Here is a 26,116-nt window from a genome sequence, read left to right as displayed (position 1 = left end):
AATGTTTTCCCAGAACTACGATTCAAACTATGAAACTATTAAATCGATTCAGAATCAGGGTGAGCTGACATTTTAAACATTATTATATTATTATGGCACAGATTCTCTGGTATTTCCAAGGAGTGGTTTCCATGGCATCCAAACCTGATATCAACAACTACAAAAAAGTTTATCCAGCGTTATAACAATATCCCTGCAAACATTTCATCAACCTGGGGGTTGACGGCAGGTCTAAGGGGCGACCTCTACCGTGAAACGAGTTTAAAATAGGTCTAGGTCGCGCCTCGACCACAAACCAACTAGATGAAAAAAATAAATGTATACAACCAATCGGGTGAGAGCCCTTCTAACCAATCAGAGGCGAAAAGGGCGGGACCTTCTACTTCAAACCTGGCAGCGGAACACGACTGCAGAGAAGCACGGCACGTACCGAACAGTTTTTTCGGTAAGTTCATTGACATAAAACATCAGAGACGGTTTATATGTGTTCATATCATAGACTGTAGGTTCATATGCAACTTTCTGTGTTTTAAAAAGTGTCATTGACCGACCGTGCGTTATGTGTTTAACTGTCGAGTGGATTTCAAGCTAGCTGCTCACTCGGCTAACATAAAACAGGCCTCTGCAGTGTGCTTTCTGTCTAATATTCTGATATTTTTGGACTATTGGAGTTTAGAAATCCAGACATAAATCAGTGAAGCACTTATACAGACGAGCTGACATGGAGGTGTCCAGAAAATGCATTTTTTCCCCAAGATAATTTGAAAATGTGAATTTATCTTCATAAAAATACAATGGTAGCCTAATCTATTGATTAGCTGTTAAAATGTTAACATTCAGCGAATTGTGAATATAAAAAATTGACTCCCAGTGAAATGCCTAATTGTCTGCTTTGTTAATCAACAATGCTTCTTCTATTTAAAATCAGGTAATGTTTTTATTTTATCATTATCTGGGACTTTATGGCCTATGTAAATATAACCAAAAAGCAATTTATGTCTGTTTCATGACTTAACATTCATGTGATGTATGTAGTATGTACGTAGGTGAATTAGATGGTAAAACAGTGTACAATTTCCCAAGATGTGTTTAAGAATTGTTAAGTAATATACTTCAAATGTTTTTCCAGCTTCACATGACAGAGTGAGGATCTCCACTCCAGGTGAAGGAGCCATTGATAGGGGGGAGAGGGGGCCAGAGGAGATTGTGATCGCCTACAAAGTGTTTTTCAACTGTGTTGGTGTTAACAGTTTTGGTCTCATTTTTTTTTTTAATATGTTTATTGCACATACAGCTAAAAATAAAAAGACCACTGCTGCGATTAAAAATTGGGATTATTCCACCAATGTTGATGTCTAAACTCCTCCTAAGTTTGAAAAGTAGTGTTGTGTTCTAAAATGAATATGAACCTGTTTTCTTTGCATTATACAACGTCTGAAAACACCAGAATTGTTTTGTCATTTTGACCTGTTGCCATTTTCTGCAAATACATGTTCTAAATGACAATATTTTTATTTCCAGTTTGGGAGAAATTTTGTCAGTAGGTTATAGAATGAAACAAAAGTGTTCATTTTACTCAAACACAGCTATGAATAGTAAAACCAGAGGAACTGATCATTTTGAAGTGGTCTCAACTTTTTCCAGAGCTGTATGTGTAAGAATCATGTTGGTCTCATTATTTTTTACTGTTCTAATTGTGTAATAAAACTTTAAAGAAATTGCACTTTTGTGTTTTCAAACTTATAATTTCCCCCCAAAGGTAGGTTCTGTTAATACAATGTATTTATATAAATGTGTTAATTTATAGCAAAAAATATTTATAATATAATTTATTATTCATTGAATGTATTATCTATATGTAAACACTGTAATTGTTTTTACAGTTAATCAGTCAATTTTAACAGATAACATTTCGACGTTGAACAAACGTTAAAACGACGTCGAGACCTAGACGCAGCCAGGGGCTTTAAAAGTAATGCTGAAATGCAGGTTGAAAAGACGTCAGATCGCAACGTCAACATCTTCTCTACCTGCATTTGTCAACCTCTTTTTAACTCCCACTTCACTGCAGAAACAACATCTAAAACTCGACACATAGGCTACAGCTGTAAAAATATATATATCAGAATATTTACACTGGATCATTTTTAGAAGGTGAATAATGCGCGTTTAGAAGACATCTGTGTTACAACGTGACGTTGTGGAGACGTTGTTTACGACCAAAAGACGTCGAGGTTGCAACGCGACGTCGTTTCAATTTGCATTTCAGCATTACTTTTAGACCTCCTGGCGACGTGTACGTTTAGACGTCGTTTCAACGTTTATTAGACGTCGAAATGTTTGCAGGGATGCCGTTAATGCAACATTGACTTTTCCTCCCCCAAATCTTCTAGGGCACAAAGAATGACACACACACACACAGTTCCAAGTGAAGGAGGAGCTACAGAAATGAAAGTCTTCAGTGTGTTTGTTCAAACTCCATTTTAAGAGACAGAACAGGAGGAGGAGAACTGTAGACTGATGCAGTGTGAGTGTTAACATTAATTTTCTTTGTGTAGAGACTGTAGAGAGAAGAAGATCCAGAACAGTTTAATTCAAACATTCACACAAACTCGTGAGTGATCACTTTCAGTTCTGGCTGCTTACATTAAACTGTGAGTGTGTGTCACTTCCTGTTCTGTTCTCAGTCAGAGTGACTCTGATCAGACTAGTCTGTTACTGGAAAATCATCCAAAGGAACACATTAGACTAACGTTAAATATAATATTTTTCATTCTTAAAGACATTTTGTGAATGTGAGCTCTTTCATTTCAATAGAATGGTTTTAAAAGGGCGTTAAAAGTCACCAGGTGAAATCAGGTTCTACGAACCCCTTCCAAAGAAGCTGGGACAGGGCCAACAAAAGACGAGGAAAGTTGAGGAATGCTCAAAAAAAACATGTGTCTGGAGCAGTCCACAGTTGAACAGGTTAATTAGAAACAGGCGAGAGTCATAAGTGGATATAAAAGAAGTCTCCCCCAAAGGGTTTAGTGGTTCGCAAACAAGAATGGGTCAAGGTTCACCACTCCGTGAGCAAATAGTCCAGTTTAAGAACAAGGTTTCTGAACGTACAATTAAACAGAATACAATGATTTTCAAATCTTTCTCAACTTCTAATAAATTGAATACACTACAATACGTGCAGAATGTGTCTGGGCATGGTCTCGATAAAACAATCTGGGACGTCCCTGAAAAAAACGTTGCTTGGATGGCAGCATATGTTGCTCCAAAACCTGTAAGTACCTTTCAGCATTAATGGAGCCTTCACAGATGTGCAAAAATCATTGCAATTGTACATAAGACATAGTTTATTTATCCCACGTATCGGAAATTTCCTTGTCACAGTAGCGTGGAATTAGACAGAAATACAAAAAAAAAAAAAAAATTTCTTATTCGATGGGAAAATTATAAAAAATAAAATACAAATACAAATTTGGGAAAAGGAATATATACAAAAAATAACAACACTGAAAAGTATATAGAGAAAAATAGAAATATAAAAACATTCTGTATGTACAATGTGGTGGTTGAAAACTTTAATAAATAATTGCTACTACTATAAAACTAAGATAGAAACGATGTTCTTAAACTGTCGGACTATTTGCTCACAGAGTGGTTAACCCCGCCACATGCTTGTTTGTGAAAAACTGAGCCTTTTGGGGATTTTATACCTTTTAACTTTATACCTTGTACCTTTTACACCCAATAATGACACTCGCCTGTTTTCAGTTAACCTGATCACCTGTGGACTGATCCAAACAGGTGTTTTTTTGAGCTTTCCTCAACTTTCCCAGTCTTTTGTTGCCCCTGTCCCAGCTTCTTTGGAACGTGTTGCAGGCATCAAATTCAAAATGAGTGAATATCTGCAAAAAAACTAAAAACAAACAAACAATAAGATTTATCAGTTTGAACATTAAATATGGGCAGCACAGTGGCAAGGTGGTTAGCACTGATGCCTCACAGCGAGAAGGTCTCAGGTTTGAATCCATGGGTCGACTGGTTCCTTTCTGTGTGGAGTTTGCGTGTTCTCCCTGTGTCTGCGTGGGTTCTCTCCAGGTACTCCAGCTTCCTCCCACCGTCCGAAGACATGCTGGTTAGGTTCATTGGTGATTCTAAATTGGCCGTAGGTGTGAGTGTGAATGGTTGTCTGTCTCTCTGTGTTAGCCCTGAGATAGACTGGAGACCTGTCCAGGGTGAACCCTGCCTCTCGCCCGATGACAGCTGGGATAGGCTCCAGCAGACCCCGTGACCCTTAACAGGAACAAGTGGTTACAGAAGATGAATGAATTAATGTGAAGTTGAAGAATAGAATAGAAATCATAGCATTTCTACCACTGTTGTGTAAGTCGCCCTTTGGCTCCAAGCAGTTCCCTGCCTTGCATGTTGACAAGCCGACACATCTACTCACCTGTTCGAACACATTCACACAGCAGTACCAAAACTGGAACCAACTCTGGGTTCAGTGTCTTGCTCAAGGACGTGTAAACATGTGGTTTATGTTCCAGGGATCGAACCACTAATCCTCTGGTTCATAGACAACCAGCTCAACTTAAATATTCCTCCACATGAGATGAAAAATAAGAAATTAGAATTCTATCCTTTTTACCATTTAAAATGTTGACCAACTAGTTTCATTTTAAGAACAATTTAACTATAAAGAGACAAATAAATATAAGTCCATCAGTAAAGAGAGAGGTGGAATGTATTCTGCTAATCTCAGAGACAATCACTATTCTGTCAATTAAACAGTAACTGTCTGCGCTGATATGCGGCAAATGGAAGAAGATGAAGAGATTATTTCAGGGTATCCCAGCAAAGTCCTCACAGGTCAGTCTCACCACTCGGCAGCCATCTTGGTCGCGCTGCAGTGATTTCTTGCAAACAAGACCAGGGCTCTATTTAAGTCAGCCAAGAAATACAGTAAGTACACCAACACTGACTGTTCACTGACCATCTGCACCAGAAAGAGTCGAGAACCTCAACCTAAATCATATGATATCAGAAGAATCTTTATTGTCCAGTGACTAGTTTCATTTCAGCAGACTTTTCCTGCACATGGACGTGAACAGTTGTAGCTGACAGCAGTAGGGAGCAAAGAGAGATCATGTTTCCAACTGTAACTGTTCACTGAGTTCCACACATTCTAAACGTTCTGGTTCCCAAACTTTTTTGTCAGCGTTAAACAAAACTGCAGCAACTTTAAGCCAAGAATTTTCATTTAGGTGCATCCCTAATACAAAGCAATGATAATTAAAATTGTTCAACCAATGTATAAGGCTAAGTGTGTGTATAACCATCTTAAAAACTTGGTTATATCCAGGGCTGTCAAGTTATGAATTTAGCTTGGACTGAGATTTTCTTTTTGTTTTTTTTTGACGGGGTGAAGTGGGGTGAAGTGTGTTTGAAGATTGGCCAGATGGCCTTACCAACAGTTTGAAATAAATTCATTTTTCAATATGACAAATAGACTAATGCTTCTGTTTATTTCGTTTGGTCCTGGTCTTGGACTTGGTCTCGCCCCTCCTCGGTCTTAATCTTGACTTGGTCTCGCCCCCTCAAAGTCTTGGTCTTGTCTTGCTTGGTATGCCCTGGTCTTGGTTTTGACTCGGTCTCAGGTTAGGTGGTCTTGACTACAACACTAACAGATTCTATATGTTTTCTAATCACAGACCTGCTGGACGTGGACTCTCAGAGACTGATTGTGAAGTTGTGGCCTCAGCTCTGAAGTCCAACCCTTCCTATCTGACAGAGCTGGACATGAGTGATAATAACCTGCAGGATTCAGGAGTGAAGCTGCTGTCTGCTGGACTTGAGAGTCCACACAGTAGACTGGAGACTCTGAGGTCAGTTTACTGACTGTAACTGTTTTCTTCATTTATCCAGTTGAAATCACTGATGTGTGAAATGTTATTTAGTTGATAAATGTCCAGTATTTCAACTGCAGTTTGTCAGAGATCAGCTGTGATTCTCTGGTCTCAACTCTGAAGTCCAACCTCTCCCATCTGAAACATCTGGACCTGAGTGAAAACAAGCTGCAGGATTCAGTAGTGAAGCAGCTGTGTGGTTTTCTGGAGAGTCCAGACTGTAGAGTGGAGACTCTGAGGTCAGTTCACTGACTGTTACTATTGTAGATCTGATATGTTTCAACATGTTTTCAGAGTTTCAAATTCATCACTGTTCTCCTGGTGTATTAGTTTGTTTCCAGGATTTAAACTGTAACCTGAAAACTGATGTGAATGAGTGTAAGAAGTTCAGAAATCTGGAAGCTTCTGTTTTAAAAGGTTGACATTTTATTTTGAAACTTTGAAGGAAGTATATTTGCAGTCGTGTTTCAGAGCTGACTTTACAATACCCGCTTTTCAGAGATTTGAACACACAGTTAGGAGCTTTTGGAACATGTGATTTCTAGCAGCGTTCTCTCTCTGATCCATTTTGAAACTGAAACCTGAGAAAAGCAGGATACAAGGACGTGGTCTTTATCATTTTTTTTCCAAAATAACATGTCACTCTTTAGAAAAGAAAGATTCAAGCTCTCGAAAATGTTTTGTTCACATTTTCTCAGCAGTTTTCAGACCAGCATTTACAAGGATTCAGACCTGGAAAACAAACTGATTCACCAGGAGAACAGAGACACTCTGAAAACATGTTGAGAAAACACTAGAAGAAGAGTTCTGCAGCTGTGGAGAAAGAAAACTCTAACACAAAATAACATTTACATACATTTGAATTCTATTAAGACTTTTAAATCATTCTGAAAGCATCTTCTTTCCACAACTGAACCTCATTCATTTTCATGTATAACTTTATTTTTTCTCGGACTGAAGACAAATACAAACACATTTAAATAACTGTATAATGTTGATAGCTGTATTCTGGTCAACTCACACAGATGAGAGCATGTGTTCAGGTGCAGGTGTTTGACGTGTGTTTAGTGTCTGAGCTTCCTGCTGTTTCATCATCATTCAGTCACATTTGATTTGGAGTGAACCCTGCTGTGATCCATGTATCAGTCCATTCTCTCTGAAACACAGCTGCTGGAAGGAGCTCACACTCTTCACACTGTCACATATTACTGTGTGTAGAAGACATGATGATGATCCACAATAACAGAAGGACAAAGTCAGTCAAACATGTCTGATTAGATTTTTGTCTACATCTTTTATTTTTATTTAGATTGAATGGCTGTAGTTTGTCAAAGATCAGCTATGAATCTCTGGTCTCAGCTCTGAAGTCCAACCCCTCCCATCTGAAACATCTGGACCTGAGTCTCAACAACCTGAAGCATTCAAGAGTGAATCCGCTGTGTGGTTTTCTGGAGAGTCCAGACTGTAGACTGGAGACTCTGAGGTCAGTTCACTGACTGTCTGTTACTATTGTAGATCTGATATGTTTAATGACCAACTGAACCTCATGTATGTTCATCCAGAACTTTCATCCATAAAGCTGTACATTTCTATGGCAATCATGCCGTAATCTGAAAATATGACAAATGTTTCAAAAGGTTGAAACTCAGCGAAAGCTTGGATAATGTTTTAGAAAGTCTGTAAAACATTCAGAGCCCTGTAAATATTATTTTATATCAGAGTTTCCCTTCTTCTTTTTACAGTGTTTCTTCAACATGTTTTCAGAGTTTCAAATTCATCACTGTTTCTCCTGTGCATTAGTTTGTTTCCAGGTTTTAAACTCTGATTTGAAAACTGCTGTGAATGAGTATAAAAAGTTCTGAAATCTGTAAACTTCTGTCTTAAAAGGTTGACATTTTATTTTGAAACTCTGAAGCAAGTACATTTGCAGTCATATTTCAAAGCTCACTACAAAACACACATTTCAGAGATTTGACCACAAAGTTAGGAGCTTTGGATCATGTGATTTTTAGCAGCATTCTCTCTCTGATCCATTTTAGACAGAAACCTGAAAAAAAATAAGAGACAACGACATGATCTCTATCACCCCCCCCCCCCCCCCCCAAAAAAAAAAAAAACAGTCACTCATTAGAAGAGGAAGATTCCAGCTATGTAAACTGTTTTGCTCACATTTTCAGGCCAGCATTTTCAAGGATTCAGGATTCTGACCTGGAAAACAAAATGATGTTTCAGGAGAACAGAGACACTCTTAAACACATGTTGAAGAAACTAGAAAAAGACTTATGCAGCGGTGGAGAAAGAAAACTCTAAAACAAAATAACATTTACAGACATTTGAATTATATTAAGCCTTTTAAATCATTCTGCAGGCTTTCAAAACTTAGTTCACTTTTTTAATTCGATTTGTTGAACACAAAAAAGTTGAACACATCTAACTATTCATGATTAATCTACATCTTTTATTCTTTATTCAGATTAAAGAGATGCAGTTTGTCAGAGATCAGCTGTGATTCTCTGGTCTCAGCTCTGAAGTCCAACCCCTCCCATCTGAAACATCTGGACCTGAGTTACAATGAGCTGCAGGATTCAGGAGTGATACAGCTGTGTGATTTTCTGGAGAGTCCACTCTGTAGACTGGAGACTCTGGAGTCAGTTCTTTGACTTTTACTATTTTAGATTTTACATCTTCTTTCCACAACTGAACCTCATTCATTTTCATATATAACTTTATTGTTTCTCGGACTGAAGACAAATACAAACACATTTAAATAACATTATAATGTTGATAGCTGTATTCATGGCCAACTCACACAATTGAGATCATGTGTTCAGGTGCAGGTGTTTGAGGTGTGTTTAGTGTCTGAGCTTCCTGTTGTTTCATCATCATTCAGTCACATTTGATTTGGAGTGAAGCCTGTTGTGATCCATGTATCAGTCCATTCTCTCTGAACCACAGCTGCTGGAAGGAGCTCACACTCTTCACACTGTCACATATTACTGTGTGTAGAAGACATGATGATGATCCACAATAACAGAAGGACAAAGTCAGTCAAACATGTCTGATTAGATTTTATCTGCATCTTTTATTCTTTATTCAGATTGAAGAGCTGCAGTTTGTCAGAGATCAGCTGCGATGCTCTGGTCTCAGCTCTGAAGTCCAACCAGTCCCATCTGAAACATCTGGACCTGAGTGAAAACAAGCTGCAGGATTTAGGAGTGATTCAGCTGTGGGGTTTTCTGGAGAGTCCACACTGTAGACTGGAGACTCTGAGGTCAGTTCACTGACTGGGGCTGTTGTAGAGTTTCTTTATTTATCCAGTTTAAATCATGTGTCAAATGTTCTTTAGTTCATGTATGTTCAGTATCTCCAAGTTTCTGAGACAGAAGGACAAAGTCAATCTGTTCATTTCAACACAATATTTTGTCTACATCTTTTATTCTTTATTCAGATTGAATGGTTGCAGTTTGTCAGAGATCGGCTGTGAATCTCTGGTCTCAGCTCTGAAGTCCAACCCCTCCCATCTGAAACATCTGGACCTGAGTGAAAACATGCTGCAGGATTTAGGAGTGATTCAGCTGTGTGATTTTCTGGAGAGTCCAGACTGTAGACTGGAGACTCTGGAGTCAGTTCACTGTCTGTCTGTTACTATTATAGATCTGATCTGTTTAATGACCAACTGAACCTCATGTATGTTCATCCAGAACTTTCATCCATAAAGCTGTAAATTTCTATGGCAATCATGCTGTAATCTGAAAATATGACAAATGTTTCAAAAGTTTGAAACTCAGTGAAAGCTTGGATAATGTTTTAGAAAGTCTGTAAAACATCCAGAGCCCTGCAAATATTATTTCATATCAGAGTTTCCCTTCTTCTTTTTACAGTGTTTCTTCAACATGTTTTCAGAGTTTCAAATTCATCACTGTTCTCCTGGTGTATTAGTTTGTTTCCAGGTTTTAAACTCTGATCTGAAAACTGCTGTGAATGAGTATAAAAAGTTCTGAAATCTGTAAACTTCTGTTTAAAAGGTTGACATTTTATTTTGAAACTCTGAAGCAAGTACATTTGCAGTCATATTTCAAAGCTGACTACAAAACACACTTTTCAGAGATTTGACCACAAAGTTAGGAGCTTTGGATCATGTGATTTTTAGCAGCATTCGCTCTCTGATCCATTTTAGACAGAAACCTGAAAAAAATAAGAGACAACGACATGATCTCTATCACTCCCCCCCCCAAAAAAAAAAAAAAACAGTCACTCATTAGAAGAGGAAGATTCCAGCTATGTAAACTGTTTTGCTCACATTTTCAGGCCAGCATTTTCAGGGATTCAGGATTCAGACCTGGAAAACAAAATGATGTTTCAGGAGAACAGAGACACTCTGAAAACATGTTGAAGAAACTAGAAAAAGACTTACGCAGCTGTGGAGAAAGAAAACTGTAAAACAAAATAACATTTACAGACATTTGAATTCTATTAATACTTTTAAATCATTCTGTAAGCCTTCAAAACTTAGTTCACTTTTTTTTAATTCGATTTGTTTTTGAAAAAAGTTGAACACATCTAACTATTCATGATTAATCTACATCTTTTGTTCTGTATTCAGATTAAAGCGATGCAGTTTGTCAGAGATCAGCTGTGATTCTCTGGTCTCAGCTCTGAAGTCCAACCCCTCCAATCTGAAACATCTAGACCTGAGTTACAATGAGCTGCAGGATATAGGAGTGATTCAGCTGTGTGATTTTCTAGAGAGTCCACTCTGTAGACTGGAGACTCTGAGGTCAGTTCACTAACTGTCTGTTACTATTATACATCTGATATGTTTAATGACCAACTGAACCTCATGTATGTTCATCCAGAACTTTCATCCATAAAGCTGTAAATTTCTATGGCAATCATGCCGTAATCTGAAAATATGAAAAATGTTTCAAAAGTTTGAAACTCAGCGAAAGCTTGGATAATGTTTTAGAAAGTCTGTAAAACATTCAGAGCCCTGTAAATATTATTTTATATCAGAGTTTCCCTTCTTCTTTTTACAGTGTTTCTTCAACATGTTTTCAGAGTTTCAAATTCATCACTGTTCTCCTGGTGCATTAGTTTGTTTCCAGGTTTTAAACTCTGATCTGAAAACTGCTGTGAATGAGTATAAAAAGTTCTGAAATCTGTAAACTTCTGTTTAAAAGGTTGACATTTTATTTTGAAACTCTGAAGCAAGTACATTTGCAGTCATATTTCAAAGCTCACTACAAAACACACTTTTCAGAGATTTGACCACAAAGTTAGGAGCTTTGGATCATGTGATTTTTAGCAGCATTCTCTCTCTGATCCATTTTAGACAGAAACCTGAAAAAAAATAAGAGACAACGACATGATCTCTATCACCCCCCCCCCCCCCCAAAAAAAAAAAAAACAGTCACTCATTAGAAGAGGAAGATTCCAGCTATGTAAACTGTTTTGCTCACATTTTCAGGCCAGCATTTTCAAGGATTCAGGATTTTGACCTGGAAAACAAAATGATGTTTCAGGAGAACAGAAACACTCTGAAAATATGTTGAAGAAACTAGAAAAAGACTTATGCAGCGGTGGAGAAAGAAAACTCTAAAACAAAATAACATTTACAGACATTTGAATTCTATTAATACTTTTAAATCATTCTGTAAGCCTTCAAAACTTAGTTCACTTTTTTTAATTCGATTTCTTTTTGAAAAAAGTTGAACACATCTAACTATTCATGATTAATCTACATCTTTTGTTCTTTATTCAGATTAAAGAGATGCAGTTTGTCAGAGATCAGCTGTGATTCTCTGGTCTCAGCTCTGAAGTCCAACCCCTCCCATCTGAAACATCTGGACCTGAGTTACAATGAGCTGCAGGATATAGGAGTGATTCAGCTGTGTGATTTTCTGGAGAGTCCACTCTGTAGACTGGAGACTCTGGAGTCAGTTCTTTGACTTTTACTATTTTAGATTTTACATCTTCTTTCCACAACTGAACCTCATTCATTTTCATGTATAACTTTATTGTTTCTCGGACTGAAGACAAATACAAACACATTTAAATAACTTTATAATGTTGATCGTTGTATTCATGGCCAATTCACACAGATTAGATCATGTGTTCAGGTGCAGGTGTTTGAGGTGTGTTTAGTGTCTGAGCTTCCTGTTGTTTCATCATCATTCAGCCACATTTGATTTGGAGTGAACCCTGCTGTGATCCATGTATCAGTCCATTCTCACTGAACCACAGCTGCTGGAAGGAGCTCACACTCTTCACACTGTCACATATTACTGTCTGTAGACGGCATGATGATGATCCACAATAATATATCTGATTAGATTTTATCTACATCTTTTATTCTTTATTCAGATTGAATGGCTGCAGTTTGTCAGAGATCAGCTGTGAATCTCTGGTCTCAGCTCTGACGTCCAACCCCTCCCATCTGAAACATCTGGACCTGAGTGAAAACACTCTGCAGGATTCAGGAGTGATTCAGCTGTGTGATTTTCTGGAGAGTCCAGACTGTAGACTGGAGACTCTGAGGTCAGTTCACTGACTGTCTGTTACTGTTGTAGATCTGATATGTTTAATGACCAAGTGAACCTCATGTATGTTCATCCAGAACTTTCATCCATAAAGCTGTAAATTTCTATGGCAATCATGCTGTAATCTGAAAATATGACAAATGTTTCAAAAGTTTGAAACTCAGCGAAAGCTTGGATAATGTTTTAGAAAGTCTGTAAAACATTCAGAGCCCTGTAAATATTATTTTATATCAGAGTTTCCCTTCTGTCTTAAAAGGTTGACATTTGACCACAAAGTTGGGAGGTTTGGATCATGTGATTTTTAGCAGCGTCTCACTCTGCTCCATTTTAGACTGAAATCTGAAAAAAAAAAAAACAAGAGACAAGGACATGGTCTTTACCCCCCCACCACACACACACACACAAAAAAAAAATAAAAAATAAAATGTCACTCATTAGAAGAGGACAATTCCTGCTCTGTAAAACAGAGACACTCTGAAAACATTTTGAAGAAACTAGAAAAAGACTTATGCAGCTGTGGAGAAAGAAAATTCCATAGACATCTGAATTCTTTCTACATCCGAATTAGTTTCATACTTTTAAATCATTCTGCTAGGTTTCAAAACTTAGTTTATTTTATTATTTTTTTTTTATTTGTCTTCAAAAAAGTTTTGTGAGATTATGTCATGATGAACCTGAACACAAATGACTATAGGTGATTTATCTTTCATGCTTTATTCAGATTGGAGTCCTGCAGTGTGTCAGAGATCAGCTGTTATTCTCTGGTCTCAGCTCTGCAGTCCAACCCCTCCCATCTGAAACATCTGGACCTGAGTGGAAACAAGCTGCAGAATTCAGTGGTGAAGCAGCTGCATGATATTAAGAAGAGTCCACTCTGTAGACTGGAGACTCTGAATCTCTGAGGTCAGAAGTGCAGTTGCAGAAAAACTGGCGATGATGTACAACTGTTTAACAAATAAATACAATGAAAAGGAATTCATTCAAATGTGTAATTTTTTTTGTCAATAAAATACAAGTGAATTCTACCTGCGTGACTTTGACTCAGTAAAGACATCACATGAACAGAAGGGAGAGCTGTGTGTTCCCTTCTCATTTGATTCCTCTCTCCTGCACTCTGCAGTCAGTGGTTCAGGTTAAAAACAGGAAGAGGGGGATTTACAGTCCCAACTTCCCTGTGGACTGTGGACTGATATGAAAAACATTGATGATCTTCATGTGTCAGGACAAGCAGGCCTAGAGACAGTTTGCTCATGCAAATATTTGCTCACACAACCCTGCAACTAAAACAATCCCTGCATAGATGAAATGTGTTTTTACTGATGTGATATTCTGAGACTCAACCACATTTCGTTGCAATTAATAGAGTGCGACTGCACACTAGCGTCTTTGAATAGCATCAACCGCTGCCACTGTGTCTGCTTCACTTATCTTAGTTTGCTCATGAAGCTAAAGACAAACAAATAATGTTGGCATAAGGCAGTCGTTCAATGGCCTTCTTTGTAAAACCTGTCAGACTCCCTTGAATCAATAAAAAGTAGACAATGCAAACAGAGGCTTTGAGAGGAGAGAGCACATATCCTGTGAAAAAAATAACATCCAATGGAACCTTTAGGCTTCTGACATTTTACCCTCTGTTAAACGGAACCTATTAAAAACAAGAACACGAGAACCACATTCTGTACTCATGTTTATCATTTAACTGCTAAAAGTTCTTTATTTGAACCTGTGCTGCTCTATGATACTGAAGTGTGTGGTATAACCATCATCTAAACTGACTGACAGTTTGTCCAGGACAGTTTGTTACAGCAAAAGATCAGCCCAGGATTCTAAAATAAGACCAGTGCAGGATGTGCACAGCAGCAGTTGGTGTCAAAGAGCTGCATCTACAATCAGAAAGAGATTCTGACAATTTGACCTGAGGAGAAGGAAGTCTGTCCTGTCCAAAAAGTCTACATGGAGACAAGGAGCAGGCCTGTTTGTTCAGAAGTAACAGTCGACATGTTAGGAGCTTTTCTGGAGAAGAACTTCAGAGCAGTTGTGAAGCACGGTGGTGGAAATATTCTGGTGTGGTTGCTCCTCTGCCTCAGAGACTGGACGGTGTTCACTTCCTGACTTAACTCTCAATTCTCCACCGGTGGGTAGTAATGAGTTATATTTGCTCTGTTACATTTACTTGAGAAACGTTTTGAAAAAAATGTGCTTTGAAGAGTAGTTTTACTGCACTGTACATTTTACTTTTACTTGAGTAGATTTGTGAAGAAGAAACGTTACTCTTACTCTGCTACATTGGACTAACTACTTGTTATTTTTTATTTTTTTACCATCTATTCTGCACATTAAATATGTGTTATTTTTGCCAGAGAAATGGCACCAGTAGATCTACCACAAGACACCAGACACAGCAAAAATAATTACATGACTCAGACGTAGCCATGCAGTCACACAACCAAACACAAATTGTGGCGGCTTAGCGGCACAAACTCTTCACATGTAGCAGACAGGGAATCAAATCACACGTAGAATAGCAGAGGCAACTGTGTCCAGTGCTAGTAAATATACAGTATACAGTGTGTATTGTATATTATTTGCATATCATTTTATGTTCCTGTCTGCCTAATTACATTATTTCTAAAAAGGAAATCTGACATTGCGATTGGTCTTTTCATCACATGCTTTTTTACTGTTACATGAGTAAAATTGGATAGCTACTTTTTACTTCTACTCAAGTACTATTATATTTAAGTACAGTTTCAGGCTACTCTACCCACCTCTGATCATATCAAAGAGATGAAGACAATGTGAGGCCATCAGTCCAATGGATGAACCTGAAGTGGAGCTTTCAGCGGGACACATTCACATCGACAAATCCACCAAAGAAGGACTAACAATATAGCCTAGAATCTAGACGCGCCCCTAGCGGCAGCAAATTACATTTGCTTCCAGGGGCAGTCTAGTTACTCTCCGTTGACTTGAGATTTCAAAAAATCCAAGATGGACCGGGCCAATCACGAGTCGGTGGGCGGGCTTAACATGATGACGACTGACCTGCGACCATAAGTTCCGTGAATTACGCGTGAATTCCCCATCCTGCAAGAACTACCAGAGCGATGGCTGCTGCTAGTGAACAACTTTCTTTCGAATCGGCTTTGGCCGCCACTCTGAAAGACTTGAAGTTAAGCTTTTCTCTGAGAAAAGAACAAGAAACTGCACTGAGGTCATTCTAACAAAAGAAGGATGTATTTGGAGTTTTGCCAACCGGATACGGCAAAAGTTTGATCCACAGCTTAAAAATGATTAATGCAGGAGAAACTCAACCTGTAGGCGAACTCATAAAAAAAACAAAACAGGATGCAACAAGAACTATTTAATATCTATTAGAATAAGTTTTTTCCACAACACATGCAAGGAACTCTCTTTTCCGTCGCTCTGACTACGTCACCTTCTTCGTTTCTCTGATTGCTTGTAGCGCTATCCTATTGCGTGGAGAGGGAGTTTGAAAGACAACCGTTTATCCCACCCCTCCGGTTGAGCCCTGTCTATGGAGAGTGCCCAGACCCTACATTTAATGTGGGTCTGGCTCGTCAGGCTACTAACAATAGTCTTAACCCTTGAAATGTGTTGGAGGCAGAACGTGCAGAGAAAACCTCAAACATCATGTTTCATGAAGGACGTTTGCAGGAAGTGTGGTCAAAAAGTTCATAAAACTGGTGTCAGAGGCTGAAGGAAAACTTAATGCAAAACTTGTTGAAGAAGTAATTTCTTCTGATGGAGGCGATTCTAACTTCTGATAACATCCATCAATATTCTTGTTAAATGATTGGAAAAAAAATAAACTGTATGTGTAGACACAAAGAGAATCTAATGTTAAATCAAGGTTAAATTGCTGATAGCACGTATTCAGACTGTAATGTAATCAGATATCTCGGTACCATCATGTTTTGTGTAATAACACTGTGGTGGAGCGTGACTAATGCTGAGCTCAGCTTTGTGAAGGACGTCTGGTGTCTGGATGCATAGATGAGTCTGTGTGTGTTCAGGCTGACACTTGTGTTAAAGAAACACGATTTGACCCGAGTTCCAAATTAATTTTGAGATTTTTAAATGTTTAAATCTATAGTTATGACAGGTGGAGGTCAACTTTAATGAGATCCACGGACATATAAAAGTGACATTCATGGGCCACCAGCTAACATCTGTTGCCTGAGGAGTCACAACAACCGGAGCTCTTGTAGCTCAAACATGAGCATCTTTAATCTAAAAATAAATAAATAAAAAATTAACAACTAGAGTTTTGCAGCAGCTCGCGCGATTGGCTGTGCATGCGCGAGGAGATCCCAGACTGGCTGCCTCTCAATCCGTCATTGTATTGTACATCAACACAAATGCTATGTCATAGTGATGATAGACTAACATTTAAACACTGATCTACATACTGGGCACCCCTGGTCTGTGGGAAGTATGGGCGGGTGTTGATAACGTGTGTCCAGTCTCAGACAGTACTGCTCAGACTCTGGCTCCACACTCACAAGATGGCGCCGCTCGTATCTCCACCATTCTAGCTTCAGTTTGACCTGTTGGTAGGAAGTGGAGATGCGTCATGATTGACTTGCTGTTGGAGGCTCTAGTGTACATTAGAGGAACTGCAGTTTTGGGATATTTCAGTTTTGGGAAGTCAACCAGACTGCAGTCAACAGTTTAAGCACTGACAGATATAGTTACCTTAGATGCAGATATTTTAACAACATATACTGTATGTGTCATCTACTTCAACTGATCTCCAGACTGAGCACACAAAGCAGGAAGAAAGACAGATAGACTGAATAGAACGTCCTTGTGAGAGCTGAACACAAAACCACCAAAGTTTCTATTAAGGGTTGATTTTTTTTTGTCTGGTCTAATTCTCAGCTGCTTGCTGTCAGCAATATTTTCATCTGGTGCCTCATTAGTCCACCTTCCCGTTAAAACACACAGCGGTTTATGAAAACTTAAATATTTGTTTTGTGTGGGGATTTTCTTGTTGACAGTTTAACTGCTCTGAGTATGGTTAGTACTGATAAGAGTTTCAACAGACTGAGATAAGACAGTGTCTGTGCTTCTTCCTCGTCCAATTTGGTTCCTGTTTTCTCCTCTCCTCTGTGTCCCGTTTGTCCTAATTCTTTGTTGCGTGTCTAGCCACACTGTGGGATAAATTAAAGGATTATCTTTATCTCACACCTGAAGACCATCTACCTGCACACCTATTCTAATTTCTTTCACTGTCTCCTGAGTTTGCACTGTCCCCATACGTTGCACACTTGCGCATTAGGTAGAAATATGTGCGCTGTGTGTTGTTCTGTCTTGGTTGTAGTTTCATGTAGCACCATCTACTGTATATAGCTGTTCTGTTTTGAACACTAATGTCTCTATGATGACGAGAATAAGACACTCATATCATGTGCAGCCTTTTTTTTTTGTTGATGATGTTTTGGATACACGGCCGCGTGAACATGATGCACTTATTTACACAACATGATAGTGAGCGACTTCCTCTTCAACGACAAACTGCTGTAAAGCTGTTTGATAAAGAGCTGCTGTTATGTTTAGGGCAGACAGAAAAACCCAAATGCAAGACATAAAAGCTGTTTAGAACAGGGGTGCCCACACTTTTGTTGTTACAGTGTTAAAAGCTCTATCCATCTTTGTTTTTATTTTTATCAAGAAAAATTGGTGCACTCCACCTTTAGAAAAATAGCGCTGTCTCTTTAAGAAAGACTGTAGTCTTGAGTTGTTGTTGAAGTTGAGCGTGGCTGTGGATATATGCCGCTTAACTGAGGGCATGTTGCAACTATAAAGTAAAAATAAATAAAGATGAACGTTTGTCTTGCTGTTTGTTGCAATGGATAAATGTTTTAGACTAACATCTAAAAAAAATAAATAAAATTCAATGGCACGCGATCTACCCGCACTACCTTCGCGACCCACCGGTTGATCGCGATCAACGTAATGAGCACCCCTGGTTTAGGAGAATTAAAGGTGCAATTTTAATTGAAGCCAAAACCGAGAACCGAAGAGCAGCTAAATATCCACTGGAGCCTATCCCAGCTGTCATCGGGCAAGAGATGGGGTACACCCTGGACATGTCTCCAGTCTGTCTCCAGGGCTAACACAGAGAAACAGACAACCATTCACACAGCTAAGAATCACCAATTAACCAAACGTGCAACATGCAAACTCCACACAGAAAGGCCCCAGTCGGCCGGTGGATTTGAACACAGAACCTTCTTGCTGTGAGGTATCAGTGATAACCACCACACCTCTGTGCTGCCCAGCAAATGCCCACACAGATGGAAAATAAAGGAAGGAAAACTAACAGAAAGGCACTTTCAGAAATGTGACCTGATTAGGATATGCTTAGACCTGTTGTTCAATGTTTCACTGAGAAATGAGGTTTTATTTAGTGTTTGTTTGGAAAATTACTTCAGACTGTGAAATGAGTAATGGCTGCATCCATTTCTTATAAACCAATGAGGACAGTTACACCACAACCACAGGAAATATGCAAATTTAGCCCAGTTTAGCAACCAAATCGTGATCGTGCAGGGAAAAAACAAACCACTTTCAGCTCACAGTCGTACCTTGGAGATGAGTACATCAGGTGTTTTTTTTTTTTTTTGGGTCGACCACAGTCTGATCTGCTGCAGCTCATTGAGAAACTGGAAGTCGAAATCGCACCGACACCGCAAAAAAGTCCACTTCCAACTTTAAACTTGTGTCGTCATGTGTTTTCATTTCCAGATGAGACTCAGCTCAACGCTCAGATGTAACAAAGAATACTGTCTTCCTTTTTGTTTGTCACCATCCCAAGACTTAGACAGATGACTGAACCACAGTCATCTGTCTCACAGCAGAGGAATTACAGGATAAGCACACGTTCTCACATGTCTCTTTGGTTTCTGTGGTCAAGAAGAAGGAAGTTTCTACATGACTATGACTACACTTCAAATTGGGTCAATCTAAAGCTAATTATTTTACTGACTTGGCTCAGGAGGTTGAGTGGATTGGTTCAGAACATCTCCAGAACTGCAGCTCTTGTGGGGTGTTCCTGGTCTGAAGTGGTCCAAGTAGGAAGGAGAACCGGGGACAGGGTCATGGACCAAGGATCACTGAGTCTGACCCGTGTGGTTCTGATCTAACGCACTGATGAAGAAGTTGATGATGCTGGTTCTGACAGAAAGGAGTCAGGACACTCATTGGATCCCAGCTTAGATTAGTATGGAGCTATGAGGAGAAGGAGGAGGAAGAAAAACAAGAGGTGGTGGAGAAAGAGAAGGACGAAGAAGAAGAGGAGGAGGAGGAGGAGGAGGAGGAATAGGAGATAAACAAAAACACACAAAGACATTCAAAATAAAAGCCTGAAGAAACTCAATAATAGTCTGGATATTGGCAAAAAAAAGCCACAAGTCCCAAACAGGGATTATAGAAGAAACCCGGTGCCTTCGGTTTGCAGGTTCACAGATTTTATTCTGAAAAGTTTCAAAACTTTCAAAGTAAAATCTCCTTGATGGCAAACATTCTCTGTTGAAGCCAGGATAAAGAAATTAAAAGTAAGGCCCTAACGGGGACCAAAGGGAGGGTCAATAATTATATCAGATTTTCTTTATAAAAACACCAAACTACTCCTTCAAAATAAAAGCATGTAACCTAATGAAGAGGCTGTATAGAAGCCTTTCAAACGAGGTCCAACTCCTTGTGGACACTCATCATGGAGTACCATGTCTATATTGTATTTTCAAAATAAAAGCACCAAACTACTTCGCCTGGAAGTCGCCTGGAAGAAGGCTAGACTTTAAAAATAAAACCTCCCAAATGTTAAAAGTAGCTCATGTGCATTTGTGACAGTTGCACTTGACCATACGATCACACAAATATTTTATAGATGGAGCAGATGGTTGTAAACCGAAGACAATGACGACATAGAAGGCTATTTAACACCTTTACCACATCACCAGCTGCTGCCTAAAGCCAAACAGGAGCTGAATAATGAAAGGCAGCTCACATGCAATTTAATCTATTGTGGAACATATTTGCTTTCCACAGGTGGAGGAGTGGGTGCTCAACAAGTAAAGCACAGGTACAGCACGTCTCGTGAGAAAGTGAGCTCTGTGGTCGGTTTCTATAGAAATGAAAGATAGTTTCTGGGTTTTTCTTGTGAGCTGATCTCGTCTCTTATAGATGCTGAGCTGTGGTAGACCAGACTGCTGGACAGAGACACTGCAGCTCTGCTTTTATCCACCCGCCCCTCGGGGTTTAAATGGAACAGGAAGACCTATGTGGTTTCCTCCTCTATAACAGACGTAAGTCAACCAGAAGATCGTGCTGCCGCAGAGAGACGATGTTTCCTGGTTTACGTTGCTTCAGAGACTGCAGTGAAGATGAATGCAGTATTTATGAGATCCAGATCTCTGTCTCTAGAACAAATATGTCTGTGTGGAACCTCTTGAAGGTCTTCAGCTGAACATCACATTCATTCTTTGTCTTTATCTGTCTGGAAATGACTTCTTTTCATCAATGCTCACTTGAATTTAAAGATTATTTATTGTGAGGGCTCGGATTTTTTACATTTGCAGTTGAGGACTTTGACCCAGTTTTGATCTGTTTCCTTTAAATATATTGAACCACTGAGAGTTTCGACTTCACTAGTTGAGTTTGCAGCACAGCATAAAAAGAAAAGACCTGGGGACAAATGAAGGTCTGCTACAGCCTCTTCAGCATGAACAGGAAGTGAGGAGGGCAGCCAGTCGACAGCATAATGACATTTTAATCCAATCACAAGTCAGTTAACATCAGCTGATCATTTCTCAACAGTAAATGTGAACAAACATCGTGTCAGTGAGCCGATCCTTTCGTTTTGACTCTTTGATATTCAGTTAATAGGGATATTGATTATATTTTGTTGCTTTAGATCAGCTGGGGCGAGGAGAGTGCAGCACACACTAGGGCAGTTTGCAGCTGTATGTGAAGTCATTGGGATGAGGGCCAGCACCTTCAAGGCCAAGGCCAAGGCGGATTGTTGGGTGGGGAGTGAATTCAAGTATGTCGGGGTGTTGTTCAAGAGTGACAGTACAAGCCGCAGTAGAGCCGACCACTGTATTGGACCATCGTGGTGAAGATCGAGGTGAACTGTGAGGAAAAGCTTTTGATTTACCAGTCGATGTTTGTTCCAATCCTCGCCTATGGCCATGAACTGTGGGTAGTGACCAAAAAATTGTGTCAAAAGGGGCCAGCTGAGGTGGTTTGGGCATCTGGTTCTCATTCCTCCTGTGCGCCTCCCTTTGGAGGTTTACCAAGCACGACCAGCCAGGAGGAGACCCCAGAACTCACTGGAGGGCCTGGGAACGCCTCAGGATCTCCCAGGAAGAGCTGGGATATGTTGCTGGGGACAATATGTCTTAGCCTGATGCCAATATGACCTGACCTCTGTTGGGATCTGAACCTGGTGGTGAGCTATGGAAACTCACCACGCATAATCAAGTTAACCACATGGCTGCCTTTGTCTTGGAAACAAAGGGAAGCACCAAAACTCTATTACCCACAATCCTCCAGGTGTGAAAAACTGACCAAGCAGTTCACTGGCTGACAGTGGCATGTGACCTCTGAGGTCATCAGGTCATATAAAATGCACCGTTTGGCCTTTGTTCTCTCTCTTATTCTCTTATCCTCTTACCCTCTACAACTCCACACCTCCACGTGGAGACCTCGACGCTCGGCTGCAGCTGGGTGCCAGGCCTGTTCTCTTTACAGCAGCGAAGCGAGTTCCTGCTGAGGAATCTACACCAGCTCTTTAGCCAACAAACAGAAGGTTTGCAGGCTAAACTCCCAAACAACAGGAGCCACACGGCTAGTTAGCACCGGGCTGCTAACAACCAAAGGACTTCAAGGAGCGGCCAGTTTCCCTCCGTTTGCCATCAGGAAAACACAGCAAGGACTACAACTTTTCCCAGTTTGGCCTTCCATCAGGAACTGCCAGCTAAAGGAGCAACACACCAGAAATTGACTTTTCCACCAAATCTGGTAGTATGACCTGGGCCTAGTTAAGCTAAGCAAAGCATAGAACTTAAACTTTGATTTGATGTGATATTTGTTTATTTGAGTGTTTAGTATAGTGATTTGATGTTAGTTTAGATTATGCAACACATAGACTCAGGGTCTCTTGCATGCTAAACTAACCATCCTTTCTCTAACCTGGCACATCTTATCACATTCTCTTATCACATTCCACCAAGGCATTTGGCCAGCACACGGCACATGAGTGTCCCCACTCAGCAGCTATCTTGTTTCCTTTGTGTTCAAGACCTCAAGGCCCCAGCGGCCATCTTGGCACGCCCACAACCGGCGGCCATCTTGACACGCCCACAACCGGCGGCCATCTTGACACGCCCACAACCGGCGGCCATTTTGGCTCACACACAACCAGCGGCCATTTTGGCTCACACACACACACACACACACACACACACACACACACCTGTATTGAGTACACTGTAGTTAGCTTGTATGTTTACTTTTATTCTTGTTAATAAATGTCTTTTAAACATACCTGTCTGTTTAATATTGCACAAGAGTGAATGTTGCCAACCTCTACACTGTCAAGAACTCCAAATTCCTTCAACTGTAACTAGTTGTTAACATGGTAATTTTGGTTATAGTTATTAAGTTAATTATTAATCCGGAAATCCAAATTGACAATTTAGTATATTTTATGAGACTGTTTTGATTAATTGGCTATCTTTTCCCTTCCAGGGTGGTGCCCCGAGGTGATCTAGTAATTCAGATCCAATTATTTAATAATAAATAATTATTTTTGATAATTATTAATTATTCATGATAGCAAAACCCCAATACTGAGTGCCTTAGCACAAGGCCCAACACCTCGAATGAACAGAAGGTAATGGATGCTTTAGATGAATTTGTTGACTGTGCCGTATTGATTCCACAGAGCATCCTGTGCTATTACAGGAACTACTGAGTGTAGAGTGAGCTTGTTACTTTGCTTTGAAAGCATTCCTGCATCAGCAACCACTCAGGAGAGTATTGATCCTCTGGAAGTGATATTAGCTTTGGAAGCATTTGAGACGACTGGCAGGAGGCCTTGAGGACTGGGGGTGGTGTGAATGGTTTGCAAGGAGTGTATGAAGGGAAGGTTCCTGATCTGAACCATTCTCAGTTTGCTGTATCATCCTAGTGAACCCTATCAGACTCTTGTGTGTGTGCTCTTCATTCTATTTGCTTCGTCCTCCAGCGTCACTGCTCATGGTAAGTCATGGTGATTAACATCTGCAGAGGATGAAAAATGATTCTGCTGAAATGTATAATCACATTAGTCTTAATAGAGAAGATAGAGCCTCTAATGTTACTGTTCTCCCACACGGAAAGAACCTATATAAACATATAGGTTTTAATATAGGTTTTGAATGTATGTGACATACATAAAATTGGCTGTTATCATATGAAAACGGCCAATTTTATGTATGTCACATACATTCAAAACCTATATTAAAACCTATATGTTTATATAGGTTCTTTCCATGTGGGCTAGCATGATCAAAACTTGTGCACCTCCTTCTTAGTTCTTGGGAATTAAGGGAGACGCCACCGCAGTAACGACGACATGTTCAGACAGGGTTGTTTCAGGTACTTTCTGGCTCCACGTTTACAGCTGCAAGCTGTCACTGGCTCTTTCAATATTAAAAGCAAACATTATAAAACCAAATGTGGGATCAGGACCTGCCCTGGAATCATTCTGCACACAGTACACCACTCCCTCGCTGCAAAAACTCAGCATAAAAATGCAAAATCATTAAAATCATGGATATATTTCTTAAAATAAATAAAATGATCTGCCAATAGAACAGAACGAACAAAAGAGTTTTTTAAAACAAGTATCTGTCCTCAAAGAGCCCCCAGATATCCCCAAACTAGTGTTTTTAGGCTAAAAACAAATAGATGTATATCGATTCAAGGCAGATATGAACAGAACAGTTTAGTCAATTACGATAGTTGTGACTTTACAGTAAGTATTGATAATAAAACAATGAATTGCATTTGGTCACTTTAATAGTCACGTGCTCAAAAAGACAAAAACTGCCTCATAAAAAGAATTATCTTATGAATCAATATAAGCATATTTTAAGATATTTCCTCTTAGTTAGATTTCAGTTTTTGCAGAGTTCAGTCCAGACTGCTTTCTTCTCCACTCTTCTTCAATGTGTTTACTCACCCATTCCTCATAGAACTATTGTAGCCTGGATCATGAATGAACTGCATGTTCTACTACAGCTGTTACTACAACAGCTGTTACACATGTATATGAGTCAATCTGACTGTCACGACCAACCCCCAGCAGATGCAGCACAACGCAGATTATTCTCTGTTTCTGCTATGAATTCCCCCTCTGTTATCTCATCAGCCAGACAAGAACAAGTTTATTCTTTTTTTTTGGTTGTCTATTTATTTGTATCCTGTTTCTCTCTCTGCTGCACAGTCACTATCCTCCAGAACAAGCTGCAGTCAGATGTTATTCACCTAATTCAGTTACACCCACTCCTTCCTGTCTGTGCCACTGCCTTGAGCGATGAGACCAAAGTAGTATAGTTGGGTTTAAATTAGAGGAGTCATGTTTGGAGATGAAACACTGCATTCCTGCATCAGAGCCTCATCCCTCCATCAAACATGGGGGTGCTAATGTCCTGGTTTGTGCCTGCTCTGCTGCATCTGGACCAGGACGGCTTGAACATCGTTGATGGACCAATGAATTCTGAATTATACCAGTGAACTCTAAAATAAAATGTCAGGACAAGACAACGAGCCCGAGAACACAAGTGGTTCTACAAAAGGACGGTTAAAGAAGAACAAGATGAATGTTTAGGAACGGCCAAGTCAAAGTCCTGACCTTAATCCAATAGAAATGTTGTGGAAGGACCTGAAGCAAGCAGATGATGTGAGGAAACCCACCAACATCTCAGAACTGAAGTGGTTCTGTTCTGAGGAATGGGCTAAAATTCCTCCAAGCTGCTGTAGACGACTGATGAGCAGTTACCAGAAACATTTAGTTACAAGGAGGTCACAGCAGATACTGGAAACAAGGCTTCACTTGTACAACTCCTTATTAATTTTCTTGAATATTACTGTCCCATGTGTTTGTTTGATTAGCTTCTCTTTGTCTAGTTTCAGATATTTTGCATATTTTTATGAGGACATGTAGAACATTTTGAATGACGCACATGCATCACACGAGTACAGTAGCTACATATCAGCTGGTGGGTAAGTTAAAACGTGTTTTATCAAGTCTCTGTTGTATCAGCGACATTTTGAAGAAGTGAAATAAGAAAATAACTCCACTTCCTTTTCGTTCCAGAAGAATGCTCTAATATCCATGTAATGTTATAAAATATATTGACTGTAGGAAAAGACGGGGAAGTGAAAGTCACCGAAACACGAGGAGGCGAAACAGTCGGAATTAAAAGGTTTTTACCTGTATTTAATAATATGTAATTTAAATAGCATCATAAGTCAGCTGTCCCTATTTTAGCAATAAATATTTTAATTTTTTCTCGTTTCGTTTCTCGTCAACAATCGTAAACAGCAGATATAACAGACCCCACCCCCTACCCACAGTGATCTGATGTTTCAGTCCTC

General features: G+C 39.5%; 1 protein-coding gene across 4 annotated transcripts; it reads left to right on the top strand.

Annotated features, from left to right (window-relative positions):
* The first annotated feature begins 210 nt into the window (after positions 1 to 210).
* LOC311507338 (uncharacterized protein) lies at positions 211 to 14,442 on the top strand. Of its 4 annotated transcripts, XM_084571643.1 has the most exons (13): positions 211 to 445; positions 1,130 to 1,162; positions 2,394 to 2,527; positions 5,709 to 5,882; positions 5,984 to 6,142; positions 7,213 to 7,386; positions 8,377 to 8,550; positions 9,001 to 9,174; positions 9,352 to 9,525; positions 10,507 to 10,680; positions 11,665 to 11,838; positions 12,267 to 12,440; positions 13,164 to 14,442. In XM_084571643.1, the coding sequence occupies exons 4-13, from the start codon at positions 5,797 to 5,799 to the stop codon at positions 13,342 to 13,344; spliced, it is 1,644 nt and encodes a 547-aa protein (XP_084427769.1). In that variant the 5' UTR covers positions 211 to 445; positions 1,130 to 1,162; positions 2,394 to 2,527; positions 5,709 to 5,796; the 3' UTR covers positions 13,345 to 14,442. The 4 variants fall into 4 exon arrangements, with proteins under 4 accessions (XP_084427769.1, XP_084427770.1, XP_084427768.1 ...); XM_084571644.1 differs by lacking the exons at positions 211 to 445; positions 1,130 to 1,162 and having other exon boundaries at positions 2,511 to 2,614; XM_084571642.1 differs by lacking the exons at positions 211 to 445; positions 1,130 to 1,162; positions 2,394 to 2,527 and having other exon boundaries at positions 4,710 to 5,882.
* The last annotated feature ends 11,674 nt before the right edge of the window (positions 14,443 to 26,116 follow it).

The sequence above is a fragment of the Chelon labrosus genome (genome assembly GCF_963514085.1).
Source record: "Chelon labrosus genome assembly, chromosome: 2".
In the NCBI taxonomy this organism is placed as follows: Eukaryota; Metazoa; Chordata; class Actinopteri; order Mugiliformes; family Mugilidae; genus Chelon; species Chelon labrosus.
This window is presented reverse-complemented; position numbering and strand designations above follow the sequence as displayed.

Bases quoted from the DNA above. Each gene is read 5' to 3' on its own strand.
- LOC311507338 (XM_084571642.1), top strand. From the start codon at position 5,692: ATGTTTTCTAATCACAGACCTGCTGGACGTGGACTCTCAGAGACTGAT. The intron at 11,839-12,266 runs GTCAGTTCTTTG...TTCTTTATTCAG, and splicing joins TGTAGACTGGAGACTCTGGA to ATTGAATGGCTGCAGTTTGT. The intron at 12,441-13,163 runs GTCAGTTCACTG...TGCTTTATTCAG, and splicing joins TGTAGACTGGAGACTCTGAG to ATTGGAGTCCTGCAGTGTGT.